Source organism: Micropterus salmoides, unplaced genomic scaffold (assembly GCF_014851395.1).
Source record: "Micropterus salmoides isolate LMB-PRFRI ecotype aquatic unplaced genomic scaffold, ASM1485139v1 Ms_hic_scaffold_22, whole genome shotgun sequence".
Taxonomy (NCBI): Eukaryota; Metazoa; Chordata; class Actinopteri; order Centrarchiformes; family Centrarchidae; genus Micropterus; species Micropterus salmoides.
In genome coordinates this window covers 11,547,368-11,573,228 of record NW_024041373.1, presented here as the reverse complement: position 1 = coordinate 11,573,228, position 25,861 = coordinate 11,547,368, and the positions used below count along the sequence as shown (strand labels likewise).

The following is a 25,861-nucleotide window of genomic DNA, read 5'->3' as shown; positions in this document are numbered from 1 at the left end:
ACTCTACTGAAGCTGAGACAAGTATCTATATACAGCACTATATGGTTTCATTGCCCCCCTCCCTCCCCCATTCATGTGTACTGGTGATTGTGGGTTCTCATACAGACTGAAATGTATGCATGTATCATAACATCTAGACTTAATATATTGTGAAGTATTCAATAACCGTTATGTAGGCGCTAGCGTGAATTAAAAGGGTTTAATTTCCTAGATGAAACTTGTCATTTTTAAAAAATAAACTTTATTAGATCATTACAGTAGTGTTTTTTCAAGTGCTGAGAAAGCAGAAAGTCAGCAAGAATGAAGCTTATAAACTACAGGGTGTTCAGCATCTGAACAAGTGAAGCGAAGTGTGTGTTGCCCAGTGTGGCATCTTCAGCAAACTGGCAGAGCTTCCTGCAGGAGAAGAGTAGAGGGGATTTATTAATATGCATGCTTTGGATGTCTCTGCAGTAAAGTGAGGTGCAGTAGCTGCAGAACATTTTACCCCCAATACTAATACATACTTGAAGAGTCTGAGGCTGATGGTGCTCCTCTCAAACTCTCTGGCCTTCATGTGTCCTGATTGGATAACCTCCTCTGGCAGGCTGGCGAGTCGAGCAGCGTTGAAGCCGTAACTCTTCGGACAAGCACCGGAGATGAACTTGTAGAGGAATGTGATGGTCTCTTGACTTGGATCCTCACATTCATTCTCCACCATGCACGCCTGAAAGGGACACAACAGGGATATTACTAGATACACGTGACTCAGAAAAACACGATCAGACACGTTACATGAGAGGGGTGAAACTACAGAGCCTGCGGAAGCAAAAGGCCGTATTTATACATTTGTGCACATTTATAATCCACGTGCAATTAGCAAGTTGTCTTGTGGTAACTGCACAAAATTACTTAATTTCCTCAAATTATTGACATGTTATTGAAGTAATGGAACTTCAGTTACAGGTTGCAGCTACAGGAGCACCCACAATGATGGCACCTGGTAAGCAGCTGTGGCGTGTACATGTAACCACAAACTGCTGAATTTGTTCTCTAGCTAAAAACTTTATTGCCTTCACTGCATTTGTCCTTGTTCTCTACACGTACATTGTTAGAGCGCTGAACAGCTTTGGCCTCTACTGTAGGTGCATATCTGCTGCTTTGTAATGCAGTGCAAAACCAAATCGAATCCGTACTGTTTAATTTTAATGGCTTGATGTACCAACTCATTTGTTCAAGACAAATATATCCAATACCTGCCAGGCTCTGTATGAAACCAGGAAACATGACTTCAAAAGTTAATTTCCTGTACAAAAGGTTTCACTTACAGAAAATAGACTTTGAATCTGGCTCCACTACATAAAAGTAAAACTGATTGGGTGTAATAATCAAATACAAAAGAGATATATAGAGGTATTTCCCTAGATAATAATTTCAGTCACAGCTTTTTACATTTCCAAAATGTCTGCCCCCGCGACCCGATCCCGGATAAGCGGATGAAGATGGATGGAAGGAAAATGTCTGCCGTCATTTGCCTGTGCAGTATCTGGCATGTTTTGCATTGTTGTACTCACCATGTGGCCCAACCTCACAGTAGGGTTGTTGGCATAGTCCTCCACCAGGGAGTGGTAATGTGTAGAGAAGAGGGTGCGACAGCAGATCTTCTCAGCAAGCTCCTTCACGACAGCACTGGCAATTGCTGTGCCGTCATATGTGGCTGTGCCCCTTCCTGCAAACAGTTCACAGCTGAATGGTTGCGCCCCACAAACATAACACAACAAGAACAAAGCTGAGGAGACTGCCTGTCATGTTCACTGTTATTATGCGCACATACAGCATGTGGTGCGGTCCACACATGACTTACGTGAATGACTAATCATTCATGCAGCACACCTGGACGCACCACCGGTCACTGAACAGATCTCTGCCTCACTGCCACAAACAACTGTCTCCACCTGCTGGCATGTAAAGCCGTCTGCTCCCATTGCTGTTCCAAAGACTTCTATTCCTGTCATCATCACGCATAGACCAATAAACCGAAATGTGCACATCCCACACAGAAATATTAGTAATCTCTTAAGGATTAGGACAACTGCACCAACTCCAGCACCCAGAACAAACTCATTTAAAATGGCTCTCTTCATGGTAAGATCACTTTCAAGTAAGTTTATCTTAAATGATTTTATCTTGTCTGCAAATCTAGATTTTATGTTTTTAATTGAATCCTGGTTGCAAATGAATGACTATAGCCAGCTAGCTGAACTGTGTCCGCCTCAATATGATTGCTTTAGTCAACCGAGGGTCAGTGGTCGTGGTGGTGGGCTAGTGAGCGTGTATAGGAAAAATTTTAAATGTCATCAAGTACGCTGTGATGAATTTAACTCCTTTGAAGTTCTCACTCTTAAAGTTGGAGGGCTGCAACCTCATATTTGTTATAATTTATCGCCCCCCAAAACCACCTGGAGGATTTTTATCAGAACTTCCTGAATTTTTATCTACTCTGGTTTTAAATTATGACAGAATTGTTCTTTGTGGCGATTTTAATATTCATGTTGATGACCCGCACAATGTTAATGTAACTGACTTTTTAAATATGGCCACTTCTTTTAACTTCAAACAACATGTCAAAGGGCAAACACATAACCGTGGTCATACACTGGACTTTCTACCCTGGGTGTCAGCATTTCCTCTGTGTAATTAGTGGACATGACCATATCTGACCACAGATGTATTGTTTTTAGCTGCGATTCGCCTGTTACTCATGCCGCCTCACCAAGCTCTGTGTGTTCTCGCTTCTTTAATGAACAAAGTGTTTCAAAGTTTTGCGCATTCTTTCAGAGCCAAAGCCAACACCTGTCTGATTCCAACACCAACAATCTGGTCCATCACTTCAATCATATCTGCTTGTCGTCACTAAATATTACTGCTCCTCTAAAGGTTAGGCCTACGTCTAAAGCTAGTAAGCAACCCTGGATAAATGACAGCATTCGCAGCCTAAAAACAGAATGCAGGAAAGCAGAGCGCAGATGGAAAAAATCCAGTCTCCAAGTCCATTACCTCAGTCTGAAGGATTTATTAATTAACTACAATAACATGGTTAAGGATGCGAGAACACACTATTTTTTTTAACTCATTACTACACATAAACACAATCCCAGGTTTCTGTTTAAGACTGTGGATCAGCTGGCAAACCCAACCCCTCCTTGTGCGTCAGCTGGAAGTAATGATGACTGTGAATTGTTTTCATCTTATTTTACCAATAAGGTGGTGTCAATCAGAGCCTCTATTACCCCCGCGGCCTCTTACTCAGAGGTTCCTCACCAGCAACAAGAGAGTTTTAACCAGTTTTATCCCATCGACTTGTCTGAGCTTTTGAAAACAGTAACACAAATGAGAGTGTCCTCCAGCCCACTTGATGTAATACCTACAAAGTTTTTACTGAAAGTAATGGATTCTGTTGGGCCCCATTTGATCTCGGTTTTCAACAGCTCCCTGTCTACTGGTTGTGTCCCTGATTATTTTAAAACGGCTTGCGTGAACCCACTTTTAAAGAAACCTGGTTTAGATCCCTCCCTCCCACAAAATTTTAGACCAATTTCAAAACTGCCTTTTATTGCAAAGATTCTAAAAAGAATTGTGTCCAAACAGCTGCTCACTGTACTGGAAAATAACAAATTATTTGAAAAGTTTCAGTCTGGTTTTAGGAAGTACCACAGCACTGAGACTGCCCTGCTTAAAGTCACCAATGACCTTTTAATGTCTGCTGATGAAGGCATGTGCTCAGTCCTTGTACTCCTGGACCTTAGCGCTGCTTTTGACACCATTGAGGCACTGAGGCACTGGGTGGGGATCTCTGGTACTGCCCTAGAATGGTTTTCATCCTACCTGTCAAATAGGAAGTTTTGCGTGTCTGTAAACAACTATGTTTCTTCGTTCTGTCCAGTTAAATATGGTGTGCCTCAGGGGTCGGTCTTAGGACCCATGTTGTTTTCCTTGTATCTGCTTCCCCTTAGACATATTATCCATAAACATGGCATTTCTTTTCATATTTATGCTGATGACACACAAATATACTTGCCCGTCAGATCCACAGATCCTGGAATGCTGAGTTCACTTAACAATTGCCTTTGTGAAGTTAAAAAATGGATGTCAAATAATTTCCTCCAGCTGAACTCAGACAAAACAGAAATCCTGGTCATCGGGTCTCAGCAGATGGCAAATCAAATAGTGCCTTCTGCTGGTTCGCTAGTAAATCACATTATGCCTGTGACAAAGAACCTTGGTGTTTGGTTTGATAGTAGTTTAAATTTCGATCAGCACACCACAAAGCTTGTTCAATCATGTTGTTAACAACTTAGAAATATATAAAAAATTCGATCTATGTTAACTTTTAAGGACACCGAGACCATTTTACATGCCTTCATCTCATCACGCCTGGATTATTGCAACAGCCTTTTCACCTGTTTAACCCAAAAATTTATTGATCGACTCCAGACTGTCCAAGAACTCAGCTGCCAGGCTTTTAACCAGAACAAAGAAATATGACCACATTACTCCTATTTTAGCTTCATTACACTGGCTCCCAGTATGTTTTAGAATTGACTTTAAAATTCTATTGATCACTTTTAAAGCTCTTCATGGCCTCTCGCCTTGTTATATTTCTGACCTTTTAGTCCCATACACACCAGCACGCACCTTGAGATCCTCGGGCAGAGGTCTGTTGTCTGTTCCAGAGTCTCAACTGAAAACTAAAGGGGACAGAGCGTTTGCTGTCAGGGCCCTGAGGCTCTGGAACAGCCTGCCCGAGGAAATCAGGTCGGCTGAGTCAGTGAACTCCTTTAAGTCCCTTCTTAAAACATACTTTTATAGGAGAACCTTTCCCGATCTTATTTGACTTTATTTAATCGTATTTTACTAATTTTATATTTATCTGTATTTTAGTCTTTTCAATGTTTTCATGCTTTTATCTTGTATTGTTTTTTGTATTATTGTCTCTTGGGTATTATTGTCTTTACACTTGTTAAAGCACTTTGTAACTTGTTTTTGAAAAGTGCTCTACAAATAAGGATTATTATTATTATTATTATGATGATGAATAAGCTACAAAGACTTACCTAATTCATCCAGGAGCACAACTGAGTGCTTAGTGGCATGGTGAAGGATGCTGGCAGTCTCACTTAGCTCCACAAAGAAGGTACTCTCTCCTAAAGAAGACATAGAAAATGCAAGCTTAGCCCATGAGGTGGATGCTTAAGACATTGCCCCATATGTGTTACAGGTGCTCATGATTTTACCAGCCATAATACGATCCGAGGCTCCCAGCCGAGTGAAAACCCTGTCAACCGGTGTGAAACGTAGGCTCTCGGCAGGAACATAGCAACCCAGCTGAGCTAGCATGATCACAAGTCCGCACTGTACAAAAAGAGCAGCAGAGTATCTCATACGGGCCAACAGAGACTTCAAATAGATGTACACTGTTCATGTGGATGTGAAATTCAAATTATTTGCAGTTCATGGTTTTGCAGTTTTATACACATAAAGAAAACAATAAAATATATGTTGGATCTCTATATATCCATTAAGAATCACCAACCTGTCTCATGAGAGTAGACTTTCCACCCATGTTTGGCCCTGTGACGAGGACACAAGAAGCATGACCGTTGTTTTCCTCATCATTTTCACCGCTACCAGGGCAGCCAATGTAGATGTCATTAGGGATGAAATCGTCCCCAAAAAAGGTCTTGGTGACACAAGGGTGGCGGGATCCAGTGAGGTCAAGGAAGGGCGCTACCTGGTCGTCGCACTCAGGGAGCACCACCTCTGGCCTGGTCATCGGCCCGTCTCCGCCCTGACTGTAGCGTGACAAAGCTAGCAGCACATCTGAAAACAAGTGACAAAACAGTAATAAGAGTAAAGAGGTATGCAGGAAGCACTGAACCAGTTACCCTTTAAAACTACAAAAAAAAAATAAAACACATTCGCTTTCTTAGTGTTTTGTGGAATGATTTTGCAGCTCAGTTCTGTTAAAACTTAACTAAAATAAAACCAAACACTGGCAGTGAGATGGTACAGTGGTGGAAAAACACATTATAAGCACATTATGTTACTGCAACAGAGATCAGTAATAAACAATGCAATTACAACTCCCTCTGTAAGGCACAAACACCAGTGAACATTGAAAAACAAACCAATGTGTGTCAAGTTTAAATGGAATAGTTACTCAATGACAGAACAATTTCTAACAAGCACTCAGACTGTTGCACCATCATCTAATACACATATAGATGTCTATCACTAACATCTGCAGGAAATGGATTCAGAGCTCCTGCAATGCAAACTTGTTTTCAAAAGCCCAAAAAGAGTTTTTTCCCCCAGAAACATGAAAGGCAATTGCATTACGAGGACCAAATAAACACACGTGCTTTGTTCTGCAGTAATTTCAATGTATCACTTGACAAATTTGGTTGATGCATGCTGTGAATAATAATGCTGATTACCAAGAAAAAAAGAATGTAATTACCAAGCACTGCCATGCACTCCACACCAGTCTTCCAGTCTCTGTAGTTCTTGTCAAAGTTGTAGAAAAGCCTCCTCATGCAGTCTTTCAGGGCAGCATCTCTCTTCTCCTCAAATCCTTGCAGCTCTGAGAACAGCCGTTCACTCTCCTTTGTCACATAACGCTTCCAGCCTTTCTTTGTAGATTTCACCTCATACTCCTCAGGGATATTCCTCTCTGAGACGCTGTCAGGCACCTCAATCTGGTAGCGGTTTCGCCCAGTTCCCCAGAAAGACATGTTTTTACAGCCAAGTCTCTTCTTCTGCCTGTCCAAGTAATCCTGCAGCTCTCGCTCACAGTTCTTGACTCCGATCAGAGCCTGGTCATACTCTGGGTCAAAGCCAGCTTTAGGGGTAATGACACCAGTAGTGCGGGCTTTCTGGTGGTCGAAGGCTGTCTCCCAGCGCCTGAGTTCAGCGGACAGATCAGGAAAGAGCCCACTTTTCAGAGTGACAACTTGACGGAGCAATGTGGATTGGAATTCGCCTGAAACTGGAGCGAGGACAGAAATGATCTCCTGCATAGTTTTGAAACCTTCCAGCGCTGAGAGGAAGTCTGCTATCTTGCGCTTGCTGTAGGTGACCTCCTCATACAGAACAGCTCTGGTGTCAGGGTGATCCTGGCCTTTTAGAGGAGTGCCAATGCTGTGGATTTTACTCAGAAGACGCTCTAAATCTGGGAGCTTCTTCAGCAGGTCTGAAACCTCAGTGGCCTGGGCCTGAGCTCCCATCAGGTCTTCTACTGCATCCAGTCTGTCCTTGATGGATGTGGGGTTACACAGAGGAGCACAGAGCCACTGTTTCAGCAGCCTCTTGCCAAACGGGGTAGAGCAGGTGTCCAAACGCTCCAGCAGCGTCCCTTCTGTTCCTCCCGATCCATTCTGAAAGATTTCCAAGTTTGCCAGAGTCACTCCATCAAGAACCATCCGCTGACGAGTCTGGGCAAAGAAACTGGCAGTTCCAGCAGCTTTCTCCATCTCAACATCAACAGGGACATATTCTTCAAAGTTGGCCATGGAGAGTAGCTCTTTGTCTACCAGACATTTCTTCAGGTAGAAAATGCTTCCGCCCAGTGCTGACAGTGCCAGTTCATAGCCATCTTTAGGAGTAAGGCACAGAGAATCACTCTCAGAGGTCATCTCTTTAAGAAGAGCAGGAAGAAAATTGCTCCCTGTCCCCTGATCCTTCCCAGCACTGTCTTTAAAGTAATCTTCTTCTGAAAGGGTTTTAAGTGTTTTCTGAGCATCCCAGAACTGAGTGCCGGCATTAAGTCCTTCCTGCAAAGCAGAGGACAGGGAGGCCTTGAGTATTTTGCGTGTTTCAACGGATGGGTTCCCCTTTTCAAAGAGCACCTCAGCAGGGGCAAAGTGTGCCATCAGAGTGCGCAGACGTGAGCAGTGACGGTCGTCTGGAAACTGACCAATGTGGAAATAACCCACAGAGGTATCTACAAAGCAGACTCCGTATGTGCGGCAACACCCAGAGCTTTCCTCTTCAGCCTTTTCCTTCAAACTCAACAGGAACTTGCTCTGACTCTCAGAGGGAGCTCCATCCAACACACTGTAGGTTTGGGTACCACGTGTGATGATCCGGCACACCTCTCTTTTCACTACGCGGTCAAACTTTGTGGGCTTGGCCATGGTCTTACAGCGTGCTTCCATCATCTCTGGGGTCTCCGTCTGCTCCACACGAGCCACCTTGTAGCCTTTCTGTACAAGTACATCTGAGAAACGTGCAAAGCCGATCTCTGGAAAGCCTGAGTGTGCCCAGGCTCCCTTCATGAAAGTTAGCCCTAGCTCGTTGACACCGACCACGGCATCCATGTGGTAGAGCTCATAGAACTTCCCCACCTTGTAGAAAATCACTGTATCAAACATATTGGATTTGAGCTGCCACCACCGACGCATACCAGGTGTCACTCTGTTTAGAAAGTCTTCTGGCACATACAGGGTGGTAGGATCGTAGTCATCTTCCGTCTGTCGCCGCCTTTTGCTGTCTTTCCTCCTTCCATCCTGCAACCACTCCAGCTTCTCGTGGTCCCAAACTGTGGCGCCTCCACTGGCGCCTGATCCGTTTGCCTGGCTCTCAAAGTTGTCAGGGGCAGAGAAGGCTGACAAACGAGACTTGGTGTCAGCTGCAACAGCAGCTGCTGGAGCTCGTTTTGGTGCTGCCAAAGACGGGGTAATAGGCATCTTGGCCTTTGTAGGAACAGACTTTTCTGCGGGACGTTTGCGCTTTACGGGCTTGATGGGGCTTTCTGCTTCAGACTCTTGTGTGCTCTCCGCTTCCTCCTCTTCACTGCTCACTGTCCCTTCTTCCTCCTCATCCTCACTGCTGGATGCAGTGTGTTCTGGTTTGAATTCCTCATCTGATCCATCACTGTCTGAGGCGACAATTATGCGACGGCGCTTGGCCTTATTTCCCTTTTCTGTTGAAGCACGGGATGAACGTCGACTGACCTTGGATGACTTCACTTCCTTATTTTTCTGTTCAGCCTCATCACTGACCTCTTCATCAGTCACTGTTGAATTGTCAAGCTGAAAAAAACTCCAACTAATTAGATATCACAAACACACGCTGCATTACTTTTACTGATGAAAAAGTAGCATTACAATAACATTGTTATTAATTATAGTAAAATGCAGCCTTTTATATCCATATTGTCAACATAGTAATCAAATAAAATCATGTCACCTCCATTTCTTCATCTTCATCCTCTTCATCATCAGACGGATCCATACAGAGAGGCATCTTCAATCTTTTATCAGAGCTATCAAACATAACGGCATCAGCGAGCTCCATTGCATGACGGATTACAGGTTTCCCGCTGAAGAACACCCCTCCCGTTTTAGCATCACTGCTGTCAGAGCCTGGAAAACAGTAAAGATGAGATAACTCATCATTCAATTATAGCAACTGTCTTTGACTGTCTATTGGGAGGACAAAGTAGATCATGGCCACTGCTTTAAGTGTTTTGTTATCATTAATTAAGGGACTAATTGCAGCCCACCTTGGTACTCCCGGACATATTTGGTGCTGACCCATCCTCTAGTAGGGGGTTCATCAAAGAAATGGACATGTATGCGTTGGTCCCGACCACGCCCCCTCATCTGCTGTCCAGTCAGAGGTTGGGGCACCACCATGCATGGCCACCAGGGGTGTCCCTCCAGCTTTGCCCACACAAGAGCACCAGCATTTAATGTGCATGTGGAGCTGTTGAAGGAAGTAAAACAACAAAGACATATTGAAGTCATGCAGTATATTGACCAGGACCATCTCGTAACAGCTCCTATGATTGGTATTCCTCTAAATACTCCTCAAACTACTGCTGCTAGTTACTGACAACTAAATCAGATTCTGTCAAATTGACATACAGCTGCAGCTCTGAAAAGCAGTCCAACATTTTGTGTTTTTATCAGTTAACTAGCAAACTGGACCACATCTACAATTAAGTTAACCAACATATGTTTTCTTTTCTACTTACTGACTAAACTGACTTATAACTAACGAAGGTTTATGCATAGAAATGTACACAGGCATAAATTCTTTTTTAAAAATTAATATTACACAACATTAATTTCAAGGCGTTAATCAAGACTCCTAAATTTAACATAATTTAAAAACCACTACAATTCATTATGGCTTTTTGGAAACTTGGAAGTGTAAACTGAGCTCACCATCAAAGTTGTAGTTTTATGTCATTTTTGTTAATAATTGTGTATTTAGTTAATTTTGTTGTTCGATACAATCAATATCCGCATTGATTGTGTTGATGTTACCGCCACACCTGGGACTGCATCACTGTTATGTTTACATGAAGGATGACATTAACATTACGGAATTTGTGTCATTGTTGTTGGAAAATTGCACGCATGATGAGCTCACTAGGTCAATACAACAACTGCATCTGCTCACGTGGCTCCAACTTCCACATTGTCTCTAAACTATGCCAAGTGACAGCCATTACTAGATTTCACATATTATCCCTGTAGTCCACTTTGCTAAATTAGCATTAGCTATAATTTGACCAAGAGAACCCCTTATCCAGCATCTGGTCTGCAACCAAGTCATCTGTGATCTTGAGGAATATTCAAGCATAATCGAAAAGCAATGACGTACTTCACATTTTAACAATAAATGAAAACGAAAGACGTCGTAGCAATATAACCACGAGGTTTTCATGAGTCGATTAAACACCCAAAAGCATGGAATTGCATGTTTTTGGGGCCTAGCTGCAGACAATTTTCAGCAGAGTGAAAAAACCTGTGAAAAACGTGCCTCCAGAAATTACACCGCTCCCCACGTTATCACGGCTAACTCACCGTTCTTTGGTTGTTGAGGCCTTGTCGCCAAAGAGCTTGTTGAATCCCCCCTTCGCAGGCTTGGAGTTACTTTTCGGTTTAACTTTGTTGGTCTTGGCTGGTTGTTGTTGCGGTGTCTGTTTAGCCTGCTCTTTCGGAGAGGAGTTGGACTTCTCTATGGAGGACGGCAGATCTGCCTCAGCCGGAGAAGGACTCGGCTTCGGCTTCGAGACCGGCGGCGGGGACTTGGTAAAAAAATTGAAAAGGGAGCTTTGCTTCGCCATTTTTGAGAGTTAAAAGGCTGTTTTCACTGTAATGTTTAGATAATCCTAACGAAAATGTCTTGAGCCTCCCTGCACCACCTAGCACCCAGCTAGACAGCCTCACGGCGCGAGAGCGTCCCGTTCGCGGGAAAGGCGCTGACGAGGTGTTGTGGGCGTGGACACGAGCCTCTTCCAATCACTAGCGAGTACACGGTGAAATGGAGGTCACGTGGTGTCAACATGACTTCCTTTTTGGCGCTCGGGAACTCTTTTTTCCCCCTCAACTTTATTTCCAATCATACAGTCTATGTTTCCAAAACAGAGGTACACAAAAAACACCGTAAGCCTACCTGCTCATGCTGCTCATATTAACACTCAGCACTGTCACTCTTCTCAGAGGTAAAAACAGAAACACACATATTTGAAACACTCAGTAGCTACTTAAGATCCTGTTGTAATGTTTGCGTTTGACAGATGAGGCAATAAGCAGCACACAGTCCATTCAGAAAGACTGTATGGATCTTGGTCTACTTCTAGGCCCCTGATCAGAGAAAAGAAAGTGAGGGAGTCACATCCATGCTAAAACAAGAAGACAAACAAACAGAGAGTCATTATGTAGAAGGGTATGAGTGGAAAATATGGCTACATACAGAGGTGGCAGGGTTTCTCAACCTTTTCTAACTAGTGACCAGGTTTTTAGGACACCTGTTGTTTTAAATGCTGCTGTATTGAAATGGAAACAGTAACCCCTTTGGCATCCACTTTATAGTGTTTATGTCTATTAAAGTAAGAAGCAACAAAAATACAGTATATATTTATATACAGTAAAAAGCTCAGTGGTGTTCATAAAAGAAAGATAAAACAGGACCTGATAGGCTATTCACACATTTTCTTATTAACTAAAATGCCTTTTAATGGGTTATGGGTAGGAGCTTAAATATTAAAAGTGTTATTTAGGAGTTCATAAAAATGTCCCTTCAATTCAAAGGTGATCAAAGGTGTAAGTATAAGGGATAGAGGAAAATTGATGATGAAGGAAATTAGTGTTGTCTCTGTGCAGATTAATGTTATAGTTGCAAAATTCTGCCACTGTACAACATTTCAAGTTAGTGTAACTTGAAAATGCAAGTTCACCTGCTGCCTTGAAAATTAACAAGTTAACTCAACTTAAAGACTGCCTTTGTTTCAACTCACAAATTAAAGTTCTTAAAGCTGATGTTACTACAGTGTTCTAGTTGTCTCATCATTGTTTTTTTTTTAGTGTTTTTTCAAACTTTTTTCAACTTCATACTCTGAGTTAAAACAAACAAATATTTTACTTTCCTTAATGAGTTTAACCTACATACATTTCTGCTCACAGTTTTAATTTAAAACAAACTTAACCACATTTATACTTCTTTATGTTTCATGGATTTAAATTCCAAATTTGTTTCATTTTACATGCATAAGTCATTGTCAGATATTCCCTCCAACAGTGACACTAGTCCTTTCTTGTTTACCACAAAAGTGTCAATACATTAGTTGGAATTTGAATAGGCCTCATTGAATTATCTATTGTAGTATTAGTTGATTGTGTACATGCTTCAACTTTGCCATAGTTTAAAAAAAAAAGTTTCTCTCAAGTTCAATATATTTATTCTCTTGGTCCCATTCTCATGCTTTTACACAACAAGTAAGCGGACATAACTAAATGGGGCTGTAATGATTTCCACTTTGAATATCCATTGGTTTATGGGGCATTATTATCTGTAGTAGTCATTTACCACCAGCAGGGTGCAGCAGCATACTGGAAGCTTCATGAGCAATAGCCTCACAAGTTAATGTACAATTCAAATACAATTACAAATACTCAACTACTTTTCATTTGCAATATTGCTACATCTAGTATATGACAAAAAATTGAGCCATAAGCTTTCATCACCTTGTTACCTTAGTGTTTACAATAATAATAATAATAGCTCATTAATGTTGATTTTGTGGTGTTTTGCTTAACATAAAACAACAATAGGAGCAGTATGCAAGATTGAGTCTGCATTGCAAATATGCAGCGGCCTTGTTTAGCAGAGATCTTCAGCTGACATATTCAAAGGTTACAAGGTTAATTTTTTTTGTGTAATGAAATGCAAGTTGTAGTTCTCTTTTTGCTACTCATGCAAACAAATACATATATACAAAGCAATAAGTATATACAGTAAATGGTGATTAATAAGAAATGAAAAAAATGAACTATTTTCATGATGGACTGCTGAATTAAGGAGTCTCACAGCTTGAGGGAAAAAGCTGTTCTTAACTCTGGTGGTAGGACTGTGGTAATTCGGTATTGTTAGCCGGACGGCAGTAGGGCAAATAGTCTGTGGCTGGGGTGTGTATTGTCTTTTAGTATCCTTTTCTAACTGGTAATGTTCTTCCCAGTTGTGATGTACAAAAACTTAAAATGCCTAATTTATGTTACTGTTGCGATACCAAGTCTAGAGTAAATACAGCCAGAAGAGGGTGGCCTTACATATTCAAAACAACCAAACATCCACCCACACACGACTTTTTGGCATATGTTGTGTGGGTGATAGAAAGCATCTAATTAAGACAGCATTATGAAACCTTACAAAGTAGTTGTTGTGGGGAACTGTTTTAATTCAGCAAGACTAAATTTTCCATCACTAATCAATGAATAAACATGAACTAAGTTACCATGCCATCATTAAGATTTAAAATGTATGGATATGAGACAAACACATATGGGTAGTGTCAAATACTGTACATCATACTGTATAATATTTATTAAAAGATAACAATATTAACAGAAAATCTTTTAGCAGAAAGAATGTAGTTAGTTATGTGTGAAGTACATCTATAATTAACTCACCGTCTCTTTCCTTAGTAACTTTCAGCTGCTCTAAGAAAGCAGCAGGCTGTTAAAGCGAAGCTAAGAAGCCTAAACCACTCAGAACACCTTAGCAACAACATAGCAACACATCTTGTACCAACTATCTATCAAAACCCTAGAAACCACCACAAACACATCAGCAACCAATTAGTTTGTTCACAAACATTAAAAGTACAATCATAAGAAATACTGCAGATTTGTGAAGAACGACACCCTGGTAAGCCATCTGAAGCTTGTATATAGGGGCCCAGGAACTAAGCAAATAGTAGACATGTATTTGAAGTACTAACATATTGCCTTGGTAAATACTACAAATAAATACACAGCACATGCAATCTACAGGATAATTTCTAACCTACATACAGAAAACCCTAAGAGCTAAACTACCCTAATCCTAACTAGGATTAGCATAGCATTATTTTAATAAAATACAATAAATACAAACATTTGGCAAATGGAAATAACAGTACAATTTAAACGTATTTCAGAATGAAAAGACTAATTTAAAAACTAGTTTAGTCCCCGTCCGTTTAGGGAATTCAAGCTTAAATTTGAATTTAAGTAGTAGCTTCTGTCTTAAGCTCTTTTTGAAAGCTGACACAGACAAATACATTTTTTATAGTATAATCAATTTCATTCCATACCTGTTGACCTCTGCAAACCACCCTAAAGCTCGTACATTTAAGTTTACGGTTTTTAATCATATAAGATGCTTTTTCCTCATCTTATATTTATACAAGGTGGAGTAAAACGGAATAAGGTCACAGTGTCTGTCATTAAGCACATGTAGCACATTATACATTACACAGGTGTATTACATTCTGTAAGAAGACTGTAGCTGTGGGAGATCGGTGGGAGCATTTATCTTGGACCATGAAATGACACGTATAACTTTCTTCTGTAAAAACTGTTGTTTTACCAGGTACCATATGACATTACAATAAGAGGTGAGGCTCAACTAAAGACTTGTGTAAAGCTTTGAGTGCTCTGAATTGAAGAAAAAGCTTCAATCTGAAAAATAAGGCAACATATTTGGACATTTCTTTCGTCAGTTCATCAATATGAACCTTAAGGTTTAAGAACTGATCAATGTTTACCCCCAGGAATTTAGTGGACTTCACTCTCTCATTGACTCAACCATTTATTTTGATTTCTATTGGAACGGAAGATCATGTAATTTGTTTGTTTATATTTAAAGATAATTTATTGCATTTAATCCACGGATCCATTTTAGTCATTTCCTCATTTAGATTATGTTATAAAAGATTTTGATTTTTTTGAGATAAAAATAAATCTGTATCATCTGCAAATAATACGACCTGGCACCTACATTTTCAGAGGTAAGGTGCCACACTTGGTGCTAGCTAAGGTGTTGCTCATTATTATTTAGGCATTGCTTGCTAGTTGCTACGAGGCAGGTGCAGGTTGGTTGCTAGATCGAAGAGGTAGTAATATTAGTAGATTAGTATAGGCAGCAGAAGTATTAGTATAGTTTCAAAGGGCTGTCATCAAGGAGAAAGCTGTGTCTGTGGGAAATTAGCCCTAAAAGCACTTATTCATTCCTCTATGTGACCAAAGAGGACAAAGAATAAGAATATTATTCATGCAAGGTAGTAATAAAGGCCTGTAGTAATCATTTGTTAGGGAAAAACTTGTTTAAAAAAATTCAACAGCAAACGGAAATACATTCAAATCTCTTTTAGGACATATTATTGCAAAAGAAAAGACTAAACGAAAAAGCACTGACACATATGCAGTCATCTGCATTCTTGTGTCCTTGTCTTTGCACAAGGTGTTTTCCTTTTCTTGCTTTGCACGTGAATCCTCTTTCCTGTGACACCTGCAGCATTCACGGTCCATAGTCCACAGTGGTGGTTTGCCCAGCAGGCTGATGTAACAGCATAGAGCAGGCAGGGTTAACATGTTGTGTTCCTGTTTGAGTCAGAGTTAAACTGTGTTTAATAATGTCAAGTGTTCCCTCACCTCTCACCATTTATAGAATATTACCCTGAGAGCAGTACAAGCCAGAGAGCAATGTACACCAGCCTGTGTAAGGCTCATAAAGTATTTATATTCCAAGCACAGAAGTTCTCTTAATATACTCCTTATGGCAGACATTTTCACAAGCATATGCTTGTTTGAGTTGTGTCAAGTGCTTTATGTAATAAAGTGGGCAATAAGTCTAAGGTGCAGCCTTGGATAACATTATAAATTTTATCTGGCTCTGCCATCACTGTTGTGGCCTTCACCTGCTCCAGGCAAGATTTATGTGTAAATATATTCACCTCATATGCCTGAATCAGGAAATGGGGCTGCAAAAGGGAGTCTCCTTTCATCCCACCCCACTGATTCCTCAAAGCTTCCGATTAAAATTCATGTGCTGGGAATGGTCACTTGTGGGAAATTTGTTTGCACACAGAAAGTGACAAATTGAACCTTGTGAGCAGAAAAACATTTTCTCCCAAACTGCAGCAAGTAACCTGGACTGTGCAATAGTAGACAAACTTGCCTCTGAAGGAATTTCTTTTCATCATTTCCATCCTTAGCACTGTATGATGTCTGGAAGTTGAAATACATCACAATTTTATTGTCCTACAAAACTATTATATTCTGCTGTTGGGCCAACCAAAGTTGTGTAGTGCAGCTTTGAAAGATGAAGATGTTCTTCACTGCAGATCTCCTTCATTGGCTATTTTCATACTCAGAGAAATAAGCTTATTAGCTTCCTTGCTAACTTTCTTTCTCTCCCGTAGCTTCATATTTACCGTACAGACTGTGATCTTGCATGGCAAAAGAGCGAATAAGTGTATTTCCCTATTTAACAGTATGTTAAATCAGCACCAGTTCTACCACCGAGAATGTAAAATACTTCCTATTTATTCTCATTAAAGACACTGCCAGGATGTGAGTGGCAGGGCTCAACGGGCACTGGTTTAGTATGGCTGTGGTGTAAGTAAGGATGAGGATATTTGTCAAAACGATCCAATAACTGACAGTGTTTGAGTGGGATCCAGTGAGCCACTGAATTAAATTGCACCATTACCACCAGTGCAGAAAAGATTGGGAAGAATGTATCAGAAACAAGCAAATATCTCAAAACAGTATTAATATTATATTTAAATTTAACAACTCATCTCTTTGGACATCTCAGAGCAAAACCAATAAAGCTGATGTGATAACAGAGACTTCGAATCTCTCCCATTTTCCTTTAAAGGGCTGCACCGCCATTGCCATGAGTGTGTGTGTGTAAATATATATATATATAATGTATATGTATGTATATAACCTTTTTCATTTCTTCTGGATGTTTTTCTTCCTCTCTAGCCACCCCTGAAGAGGTGCTATTTGAAAGCAAGCTCTGTGGGACTCTTTTTCACATAAAGAGGAGTGCACATCAGGCTTAGGTAGAGAGTGATTTCCTAATCACTGCTGGGACTGTATAGCGGGAGACAACATGAAATAACAGCTCAGCCTTTCCACTCTTCCTTCCTTCCTCCTTCTCGTCTTTTCTTGCTCCACTCTTTCGCTTAATTTGGCAACCAGCTTTTCTCTTTGTTGTTTCTCTTACTTCACACCAACATGACACAGATTTTATGATCACAGGGTTTCATTTTTACTTTCATTTCTTCATAGTAAAACATGGAAACCAATTAAAAGCCCTAATGCAAATACCTCCTGCCTGCCTCTCCGTTCAATGATTTGTCTGTCCCTCCACAGCTCTATTCTGCAACTGAACCTTATTGAAATACCATATATGTGTACGGTTCAGTCACACATTAATTCAGCTGCCTTTGGGGGAGCTGAAGTAGTATCAGTCACTGATAGTGGAGTGATGCAGTCAGCAGATTTAACACTGAGTGCTGAACTGCAGTATCTATTTCTCTAGACAGTGGGAAAGAGAGAGGATTTGTGTAGATGAGAATAGGGAACGCGAGAGAGAAGGGAGATTGAGAAAGATATTGCAATGTACAGTGTATACTATATTTAGATGCATTCAGTTGCTGAGTATTCACAAACAAGGTTATCTGGAGCACCCACACAAATAAAACATGCAAAATGTGACCATAAAAGATCAACAGGAAAATACCTGGTGTTATCTGGTTTTCCATCATCTCTATAATTCCTGCTGTCCTTGAGATGCACCAAAGTTGTGCACACTGCACACTCATTTGCAATTCAAAAGCAATTTAGCCACCCACATTTTTAGAATCCAATTAGTTTTTGTTTGATTGTTTTTTACTCAAGACATTTAGAAATACTTTACTGTCCATCACTGAGCCATGGACATTTTTCTTTCCCCTTCAAATAAGTAAAAATTCCACAGTAAACAATGAAGAGCCTTGTGTTCCTCAATGTTAAACCACAGCATGTTCCATCAATAAACCCTTAGTATTGTAACCCTTAGTATCTTAGTATGGCTTCTTGTTGTATAGTATAAATAAATGATTTCTGTTGCATTTTCACAATTTTGTGAACTTATTTGAACTCATATTTCTTCATCTGAATTTTGCATAGGACAGGACAGTTATTGGTCAGAATGAAAAGTGGTTCAAAAAGACATAATCTCCCTCTTGTTTTTTGGGACATAAACAGAGCTTGAAGTCCCTTGAGAGATGCTAGAGCTCCTCTGGCTAAACATCCAAATTTTGTCCTAATTACAACATCAAAGTCAGGCAGTGGGAAATTGCTAATAGGTAATATCTGGAATCTGGTGCTTTCTTTTGATGAAGAATTTCAGGGCTGTCGCCACTTGGGGTGCAGCGAAAATAAACTGTTCACACAACACCCTTTTCAATCAATATGGTGAACAGTTGGCAAACTGTTGCTTATTTACACATCCAGCAGTTACAGAGCAGCTTTGTCATTCATATGGAGTCGTGTTTCTGGCTACTGAACATTCACCTTCTTTTAACTAAATGCTCCACTATGTACACCAACTAGTCTGTCTCCTGTTTGGTGCAGGTAGTATACAGGTTTTTAGAGCTTTTTCACTAAACACAGCTTCATGCTGTGGCAGAAATCGAAGCTATGATAGAAGTGAGAGTGAACCACATGTTTAATTGACAAGAAAACCCTAAAGAAAGAGCTGAAAGAAGCCCAAATGCTCTGTAGCCAAGTGATAATTCTCTGTGGGTCCATCAGCATGAATGACCCCTTTCACATTACAGATAATCACTTGATCCATTATAAAAATATCATAATAAACGCTTCTTTCAGCTGGCTCTCAGATAGACCACCAGGAACATTAGTCAAAGCAACACAAAGTTGAAACTAAAGTGGACTAAAGTTTATGTTGGCCCTGCTTTTCTAAAATGAACTCCACCTGCAGTTGAAAAGCAAAATGGATGTCTTTGTGACATTGGGTGACTTTGTTGCATAAATGTATTATTACGCTGTCAGGACTTGGCAGGACTTTTGAACACAGACACACAGAGATGAGATGGTGCTTTCGTTTCACTCGTAGTTCAAAAGTCTTACCTGTGAATGAAGCTAAATGTTGGAGGTTTTTGATGTAAGAAAACAGTAAGCCACAGAGGTTTTTTTCTTCCAAAGTTTTAATTATTTTAGTCTGCGTGTGACATTTACTCTCTAGGTCAGATTCCAGTTTGACTATATAGGGTAATTTCTGTTTTCCCAAGACTCAATATTGCCAATATTTCACAGGGATTTAAAGGGATAGTCCAACAATTATGTGAATGGTACCAATGTCTTTATATTTTATTTATATGTTAGAGTAAACCTGGATGACATTTGACAACAGCACTAAAATCACTCCTCTGGTGCACAGAAAGAGGGGGATTTTAGAATCTAGAAATCATTTGAAATTTGCACTCCACTCCGTCTGAGTCGCAGAGGTGTTCAAAGCTGAAAGGTTTTCTTCTCACCTTTAGCTTAAGGAGTATTCGTCAAACTTTGTCTGCTGTGTGGTTTATTCCATTTAAGCAAGCTTACACTGAAGGATTTCTGTGATAGTAAACACCGCTGTATTCTAATCTGATGAAGAGATCACATTAAACTTCATTAGCTGAATTGGTTAGTTTCCCTTATCTGTTAACCCCTCTCTCCCTCTAACTCTCCTCCCATGGTAATTGAAAGAGCAGCTGTTATAAGGTAATTGCCTCATCGCTCAGGCTGCTCAGCATCTCTCCATGTAAATGTTGCATTTCCACAATGACTTTTGATTTGCACGCTCTACCTTTAATTCAGACACGCTCGTGGTCTCTTCAGATACCATTAGAGGACTGCAGGGTTTTTCAACAGACTTTCCTGTGTGCTTTCAGAATAGATAGATTAAACAGCGGCCACTTGACATAAAAGGCAAGAGGTTGCTGGGTTGAAAGCTATCGTTAATGTGACTAAACGTATTATTGCCCCAGGTTAAGACATGAATAGAAGAGTAAGGAGCCTGACTATATTGAAGACACCTAAAGCAATTAACTATTTTATAATACAGTGGTTATTTAAATGTCTATATTTACACCGACAGTTGTGTGTCAGTGTTCTGTCAATCTGAATGTTTCACAAGCCCTTGGTTTATCCTTCCTTATTTCAAAGAGTCAGTCGATGCAAAAGGGTCATTTTGGCAACATAAGATACAAGCAAGTCTTGGCTCAGCCCTAATTATATTATCACATCCCCGTGAGAACATCGACTGTAGCCACTCATTGACATTTCTTTTCATCTCCTAAGATCTGAATCTAGATGTAAAATTCTGAGAAAACATTTTCTTGAGCATCAACCAAAAGGAAAACCTTGAAAGTTCATGCCTGAACTTATTTGCTGCCTTGTGTTAGCTGTCTCTCACTGACTTCCCTACCCTGTCTAAATTTGTTATTTGATATAGTTATGTACTTAAAATATTTGGGAAAATAAGGTTAAATGATTTCCAAAAACAGCTGGGAAGTGTAGGCTTTAGCAAATATTAACCTCTAAGGCACAGAGGACAAGCTGACTTGTTAGTAAAATCAATTTGGTCATTTCAAGGGATTTGACGTCAATAAGAAAAATATTGAATATCGCCAGACTTATCCTTTAAGGTGCAGCACATTAAATTCCAATTCCAATATTAGCTTTCTCTTTATTTGAGGGGTGAAATCCTTATGTTATAAATGTCTTCTTTTTACTTGTTCATGATGTAAAATTTGAAGAAGTGATATGAATGATGGAAAATAAAATGGCTCCAAATTACATGATTTAATGACTCTGATTAAAGACTCTATAATCTCAAATTTCCACAGACCTTAATGCCACTTTGACTGCATTAGTCTGTCACTGCTCTGTCCTCTCATGACTGATCTGGCAATTTATTTCATTTGACAAGGTTTTAAGAAGAGTTGATTCAGCTTGTCAACCAAATCACTTTTTAAATGAAGATAAATTACATTTTACAACTGTGCGTAGGTGGTGGAGTCCATTGCCTCTCCTCCTATACATCATGTAGGTGTATATAGTATATCTCTCTCCCTGAGTCTCCAGAAATAGATTTATCTGATAACAGTTGAAATAGCAGTGTTCATACTTTAAATGAATAACTGAAAAAGGAGCATGAGGAAACAGGGAGGAAATGCAGCGAGAACAGTCTTTGGCAAATGGCAGAATCAGAGGTTTCTGCCGCAGTGAGGGAACCGAGGCACATGATACCAGCTGAGACCCAAAGGAATCACTTCAGCCTGCTGCTGGATGTTTAACTCCCGTCTTCATGTATGGTAATCAACGGTGTTCACACTCTACCAATGTGATGTTTATTTGTATGCCTAGCAAGGGAAAACAAAGAAAAGATGCAACTATTTATTTCTATTTATTGTTTGGAACTCTTATGGGTGTCAGAGCTGAATGCGCTGCAGTAAGGATGGAATCGTTTAATTTCTTGCGAGAAACAGAGGCAGATCCAGCTATTTTGTACAAGTCTGGCAACATGCAGATATTCCAGCAAAATAAAAGCTCTGGTGATCAAAGGTGGTCCAGGAGAAGGAGAACGGTAAAAAATGCAGTCATTGTAGGTGGCTGATGATTCCTCCAACAACAACACTGGAGTGCTTAATGTCCCTACTAATAGCAAAAACCTGGTGTCTTGCTAAATAGAAAATTACTGAGGGGCACAGACTTTGTGGCACATTTCCTCTACACACTTAACTCCTAACCCCTGTGCAGTGAGATAATGTATGTTATTTTTCAGCATAATTCACTGGGATCTGACTTATTTCAATAATGAATGCAATTACAGGTCCCCCTGTTATGACTAACATTCTGATCGACCCATTACAGAAGAGCCACGCTGTTTCAAGGTCCTTCCAGCAAGCTGTGTGTGTTCTGGTGGAATAATATCTGACAGAAATACAGGGATCTGTGAAGCTAATGGATCAGAGTAACATACTGAGAACCATACTGAGAACCACTGTTAACCCACTGTTAACTGAGCATTTATGAACCCAGTCAAATACAGAACTTTTAATGAAGGGCAAAATAAACCTGAAATATGATGCTGAGACACAGCGTGTATATAAATAATCCAAGATGACATTTGCAGTTGAAATAAACTAATTTGTGTAAGGACAGGCAAGGTATTCAGCTTTTCTGTTAGTGACACTTTTACAACTTACCAGCCTTTTTGCAGTTTTGCAGCATTGCCAGAATGTGTAATTCTTGTTCTGTTAACAAATATTAATTAGACTATGAACTTTTTGTTGCCAGGTTGTAATAAAATACCTGGTGAGTCATTAAACACGCAGTTTTACAGGGGTTATGAACCGCAGTAGCTTGCTGGAGGTGGTACTAGTCGTTAGTGAACTTAATGCTGTGGTCATATCAAATTTGAGTCATCTCTGGCTTGTAAATAGCATTCATGTCAACATCCAAGTCATAATTATGACTGGGAAACTTTTCTGAAAGCCTAAGAAACCCCAAATATACTGGATGATGTTATGTTGTCCATAAACATTTATATTATCCACAAACATTAAAGTTGTGAGTGTTATTATATGAGAATAACAAAAAGAAAAGAAAATTAAAACAATATCAGTAAATATCATTGTTTAATGGAACCCCTCCTTGTTTCATATAGGTTTTAATTTTAATTACATAAATATAAAAAGTACAATCATCGGTATAAATGTGCAACTTGCAAACAGAATTAATTTGCATACATTAACTGGATATTACACCACAATGCAAGCAATATGAGACACACACCATGGTGTAGAATTATGCTGATGTTGATAGAGCCAAAAGCCAACATAACTGTGAATCACAGACACCTTACGTAGTTCTTTTTAAATTGAGATCTGAATTTGGTTTGTGTCTCCATACCACCTGTCGTCATACAAGCAAAAAGAAAAAAGACAACAGTCACACATGTTGTGTGTCCAGATCAATTCCAACAATGTGTTAAAGATCAGAAGCAGCCAAGCAAAGCAGCAATACATCATTCTGTTACCTGGACACCGCTGCTAACTGCCATGTCCACTGTGCTCCAGCCAAATTACTGTAAACACATTTTGTTCCTGAAACAAGCATCTTTAACAGAAAATACAAAATAGTTCACACAGTCTTCATCAGAGGAATCTGGAGAGAGCACAGTGTTATGTATCATACCGTGATCACAAAGCAATAATAGCATTACTGAATAAATGATAATGCCATTAGCACCACCAACAGCCTTCAAGATTAAAACTAACAGCATCTCCAGTCTCTGCTTATTTCAAACAAATAGTTTTATTATGAGGCTTGTAATGGCTATGGAGCATGACTTTTTAATGGCGCTATTTTACAGTCGAGTGCCATTGACTAGGAAGCAGATTTTCCAGCATGAATACAGTACAATTTGTGTTGACTGGAATAAACACTGACAGTGTTTAAGAATTTAAGATTAAATTAACGCTGACAACTTTACTGCAAATCATGCAGCGCTGTGATCCGAGTTTGCTATGTTCGCCTATATTAATACTGTGGGCTTGAAGATTTTGCATCTTTTCAATTTAATTTTGTGTTTGATGTTTGTTGATGATTGTGTTTGTTGTGCACATCAGAGGAATTCATTGCACTAAAAGGAAAAGTCAGCAATATCACACTTAGGAGTCATTTCGGCTGATAACAAACACAAACATACAGTAAATCCTAAGACCACCTGTCTCCTCTTACAGAAGATACAGAGGACGACGGGGAAATTAAAACCATTGCAATCAATGGAGATCAATTTTGCAAAATGCAAAAAGATTGTATTGTATAACACACAAGCTCTACACACTACTATCTTTTCAGTAAGGAACCTTTTTGTAATATGCAAGGACTAAAATAAGGCAATTGATTTCAAGCCACGCATGCATTTTAGGTGAGCAAACATTACTTTAAATACTATATTTAATGTCTTAAAAGCTTGATGTATTTCAGGCCTAAGGAAAATACATTTAAATTGATATTAGATTGAGCTGAATACCTTCTGGGGAACTTATGTTTAGGAAAGCATTCAAGATAAAATATCACAGTCCTTTAATTCTTATTTTCAGTCCTTTACACACAGTATGGACACACAAAGGCATACATACACACATGCTCCTTGTCAGCGGTATGGTTAAGAATACAGTGCAGCTAGCTAGACCCGAACAGCTACAGGGGCTTTTAAAAATCATTAGACAATCCTGAAACCTCTGCCATTGTAACCTTAAGCCTCAGAGGGAAAATGAAAATTCACATACAACATCATTCAGGAATTATTATTCTAGTGCCGGTAAAACTCCCCCCGACATATAACAGCAGGGGAACACCATCAAATTCAATCTACAGCATGTCATTCGCTACAGCATGCCCATACTCCTGCTCAAATGTCACAGCTACCGCTTGAAACTTTCCTATGTCAGCAATGTCATTGCTAATAGTGTGGTGACAAACAACCCGTCCCCAACACTGCAAGCACCAAATCACATCACGAACATACAGTAAGCTCACTCCGCTGCTGATGAGCCTCTCTGTTGGGAATTGTTAAAGGAGCAAAGTGACATTTAGGGAAATATATGCTTTTGAGTCAGAGTTGATTGACACCACTCTAATGACTGTATGGTAGTAAAGCTACACTCAACAGCGGGTTTTCTTAGTTCTGCATAAAGACTGGAAACAAGAGGAAAACTCTAGCTAGTCATAAAAGTAGTTATTTTACCTCTCCAATATTGGTACAAATTTAACAAATAATATATAATGTGTTAATTAGCGAACCATCTTGTGACAAAGCCTGATTGAGTCTGCAGCTGGTTAGCTTAGCATAGAAAAGACTGGAAAATGGGGAGCAACAGCTAGCCTGGCTCTAAAGCTCTACAATTAAAGGGGCTATATGTAGTTTTTTTTAATGAAATGAATCACTTTTTTATTGTGAATGGGTTGTAACCTCACATAAAAATGAACCATTTGACGACTTTCTCCATTACCTCTGACGCCCTCTTTGCTGCTACCTATGTGAAGAAAGCGGATCAGAGTTTCCACCAAAGCCATTGGTTTACATTGGTTGGGACTTTCATGCTCGCTCCTGAGCATCTTGCCTACTGATTCTGAACTGTATACACAGTGACAACACCGCAGCTAACAAAATGGAGTCCGCTAACACCAAAAAACGCACAACACAGACTCCAACACAAACTCCATGAATTAGGTTAAAAAAGAAAAAAGTTTATGTACAGTCAGTCCAAATGAGAATCAGATCGACGGGTGAAAACATAGTTAACATCGAAAAGGCGCTTGAGTGATGGAAAGACCTGTTTTGTTTTAGATAAAAACCCAGAGTTGGCTTTCATCCTATTGGACAGACTAACATTACTGAAAAGCGTGTGAAATATATTGTGATTTTGTGCTTTAGTTGGCTCAAGGTAGATAATGTCAGCTTGCTGGCAAACGAC

General features: G+C 39.8%; 1 protein-coding gene across 1 annotated transcript; it reads right to left on the bottom strand.

Moving 5' to 3' along the window:
* Window positions 1–218: 218 nt before the first annotated feature.
* On the bottom strand, window positions 219–11,240 carry msh6 (mutS homolog 6 (E. coli)). Its single transcript, XM_038736774.1, has 10 exons — window positions 10,857–11,240; window positions 9,545–9,747; window positions 9,229–9,404; window positions 6,500–9,071; window positions 5,573–5,859; window positions 5,274–5,391; window positions 5,094–5,183; window positions 1,554–1,708; window positions 507–706; window positions 219–396 (listed from the first exon to the last, which is right to left on the bottom strand). Exons 1-10 carry the CDS (start codon window positions 11,117–11,119, stop codon window positions 315–317), a joined length of 4,146 nt encoding a protein of 1,381 aa, XP_038592702.1. The 5' UTR covers window positions 11,120–11,240; the 3' UTR covers window positions 219–314.
* Window positions 11,241–25,861: the final 14,621 nt, after the last annotated feature.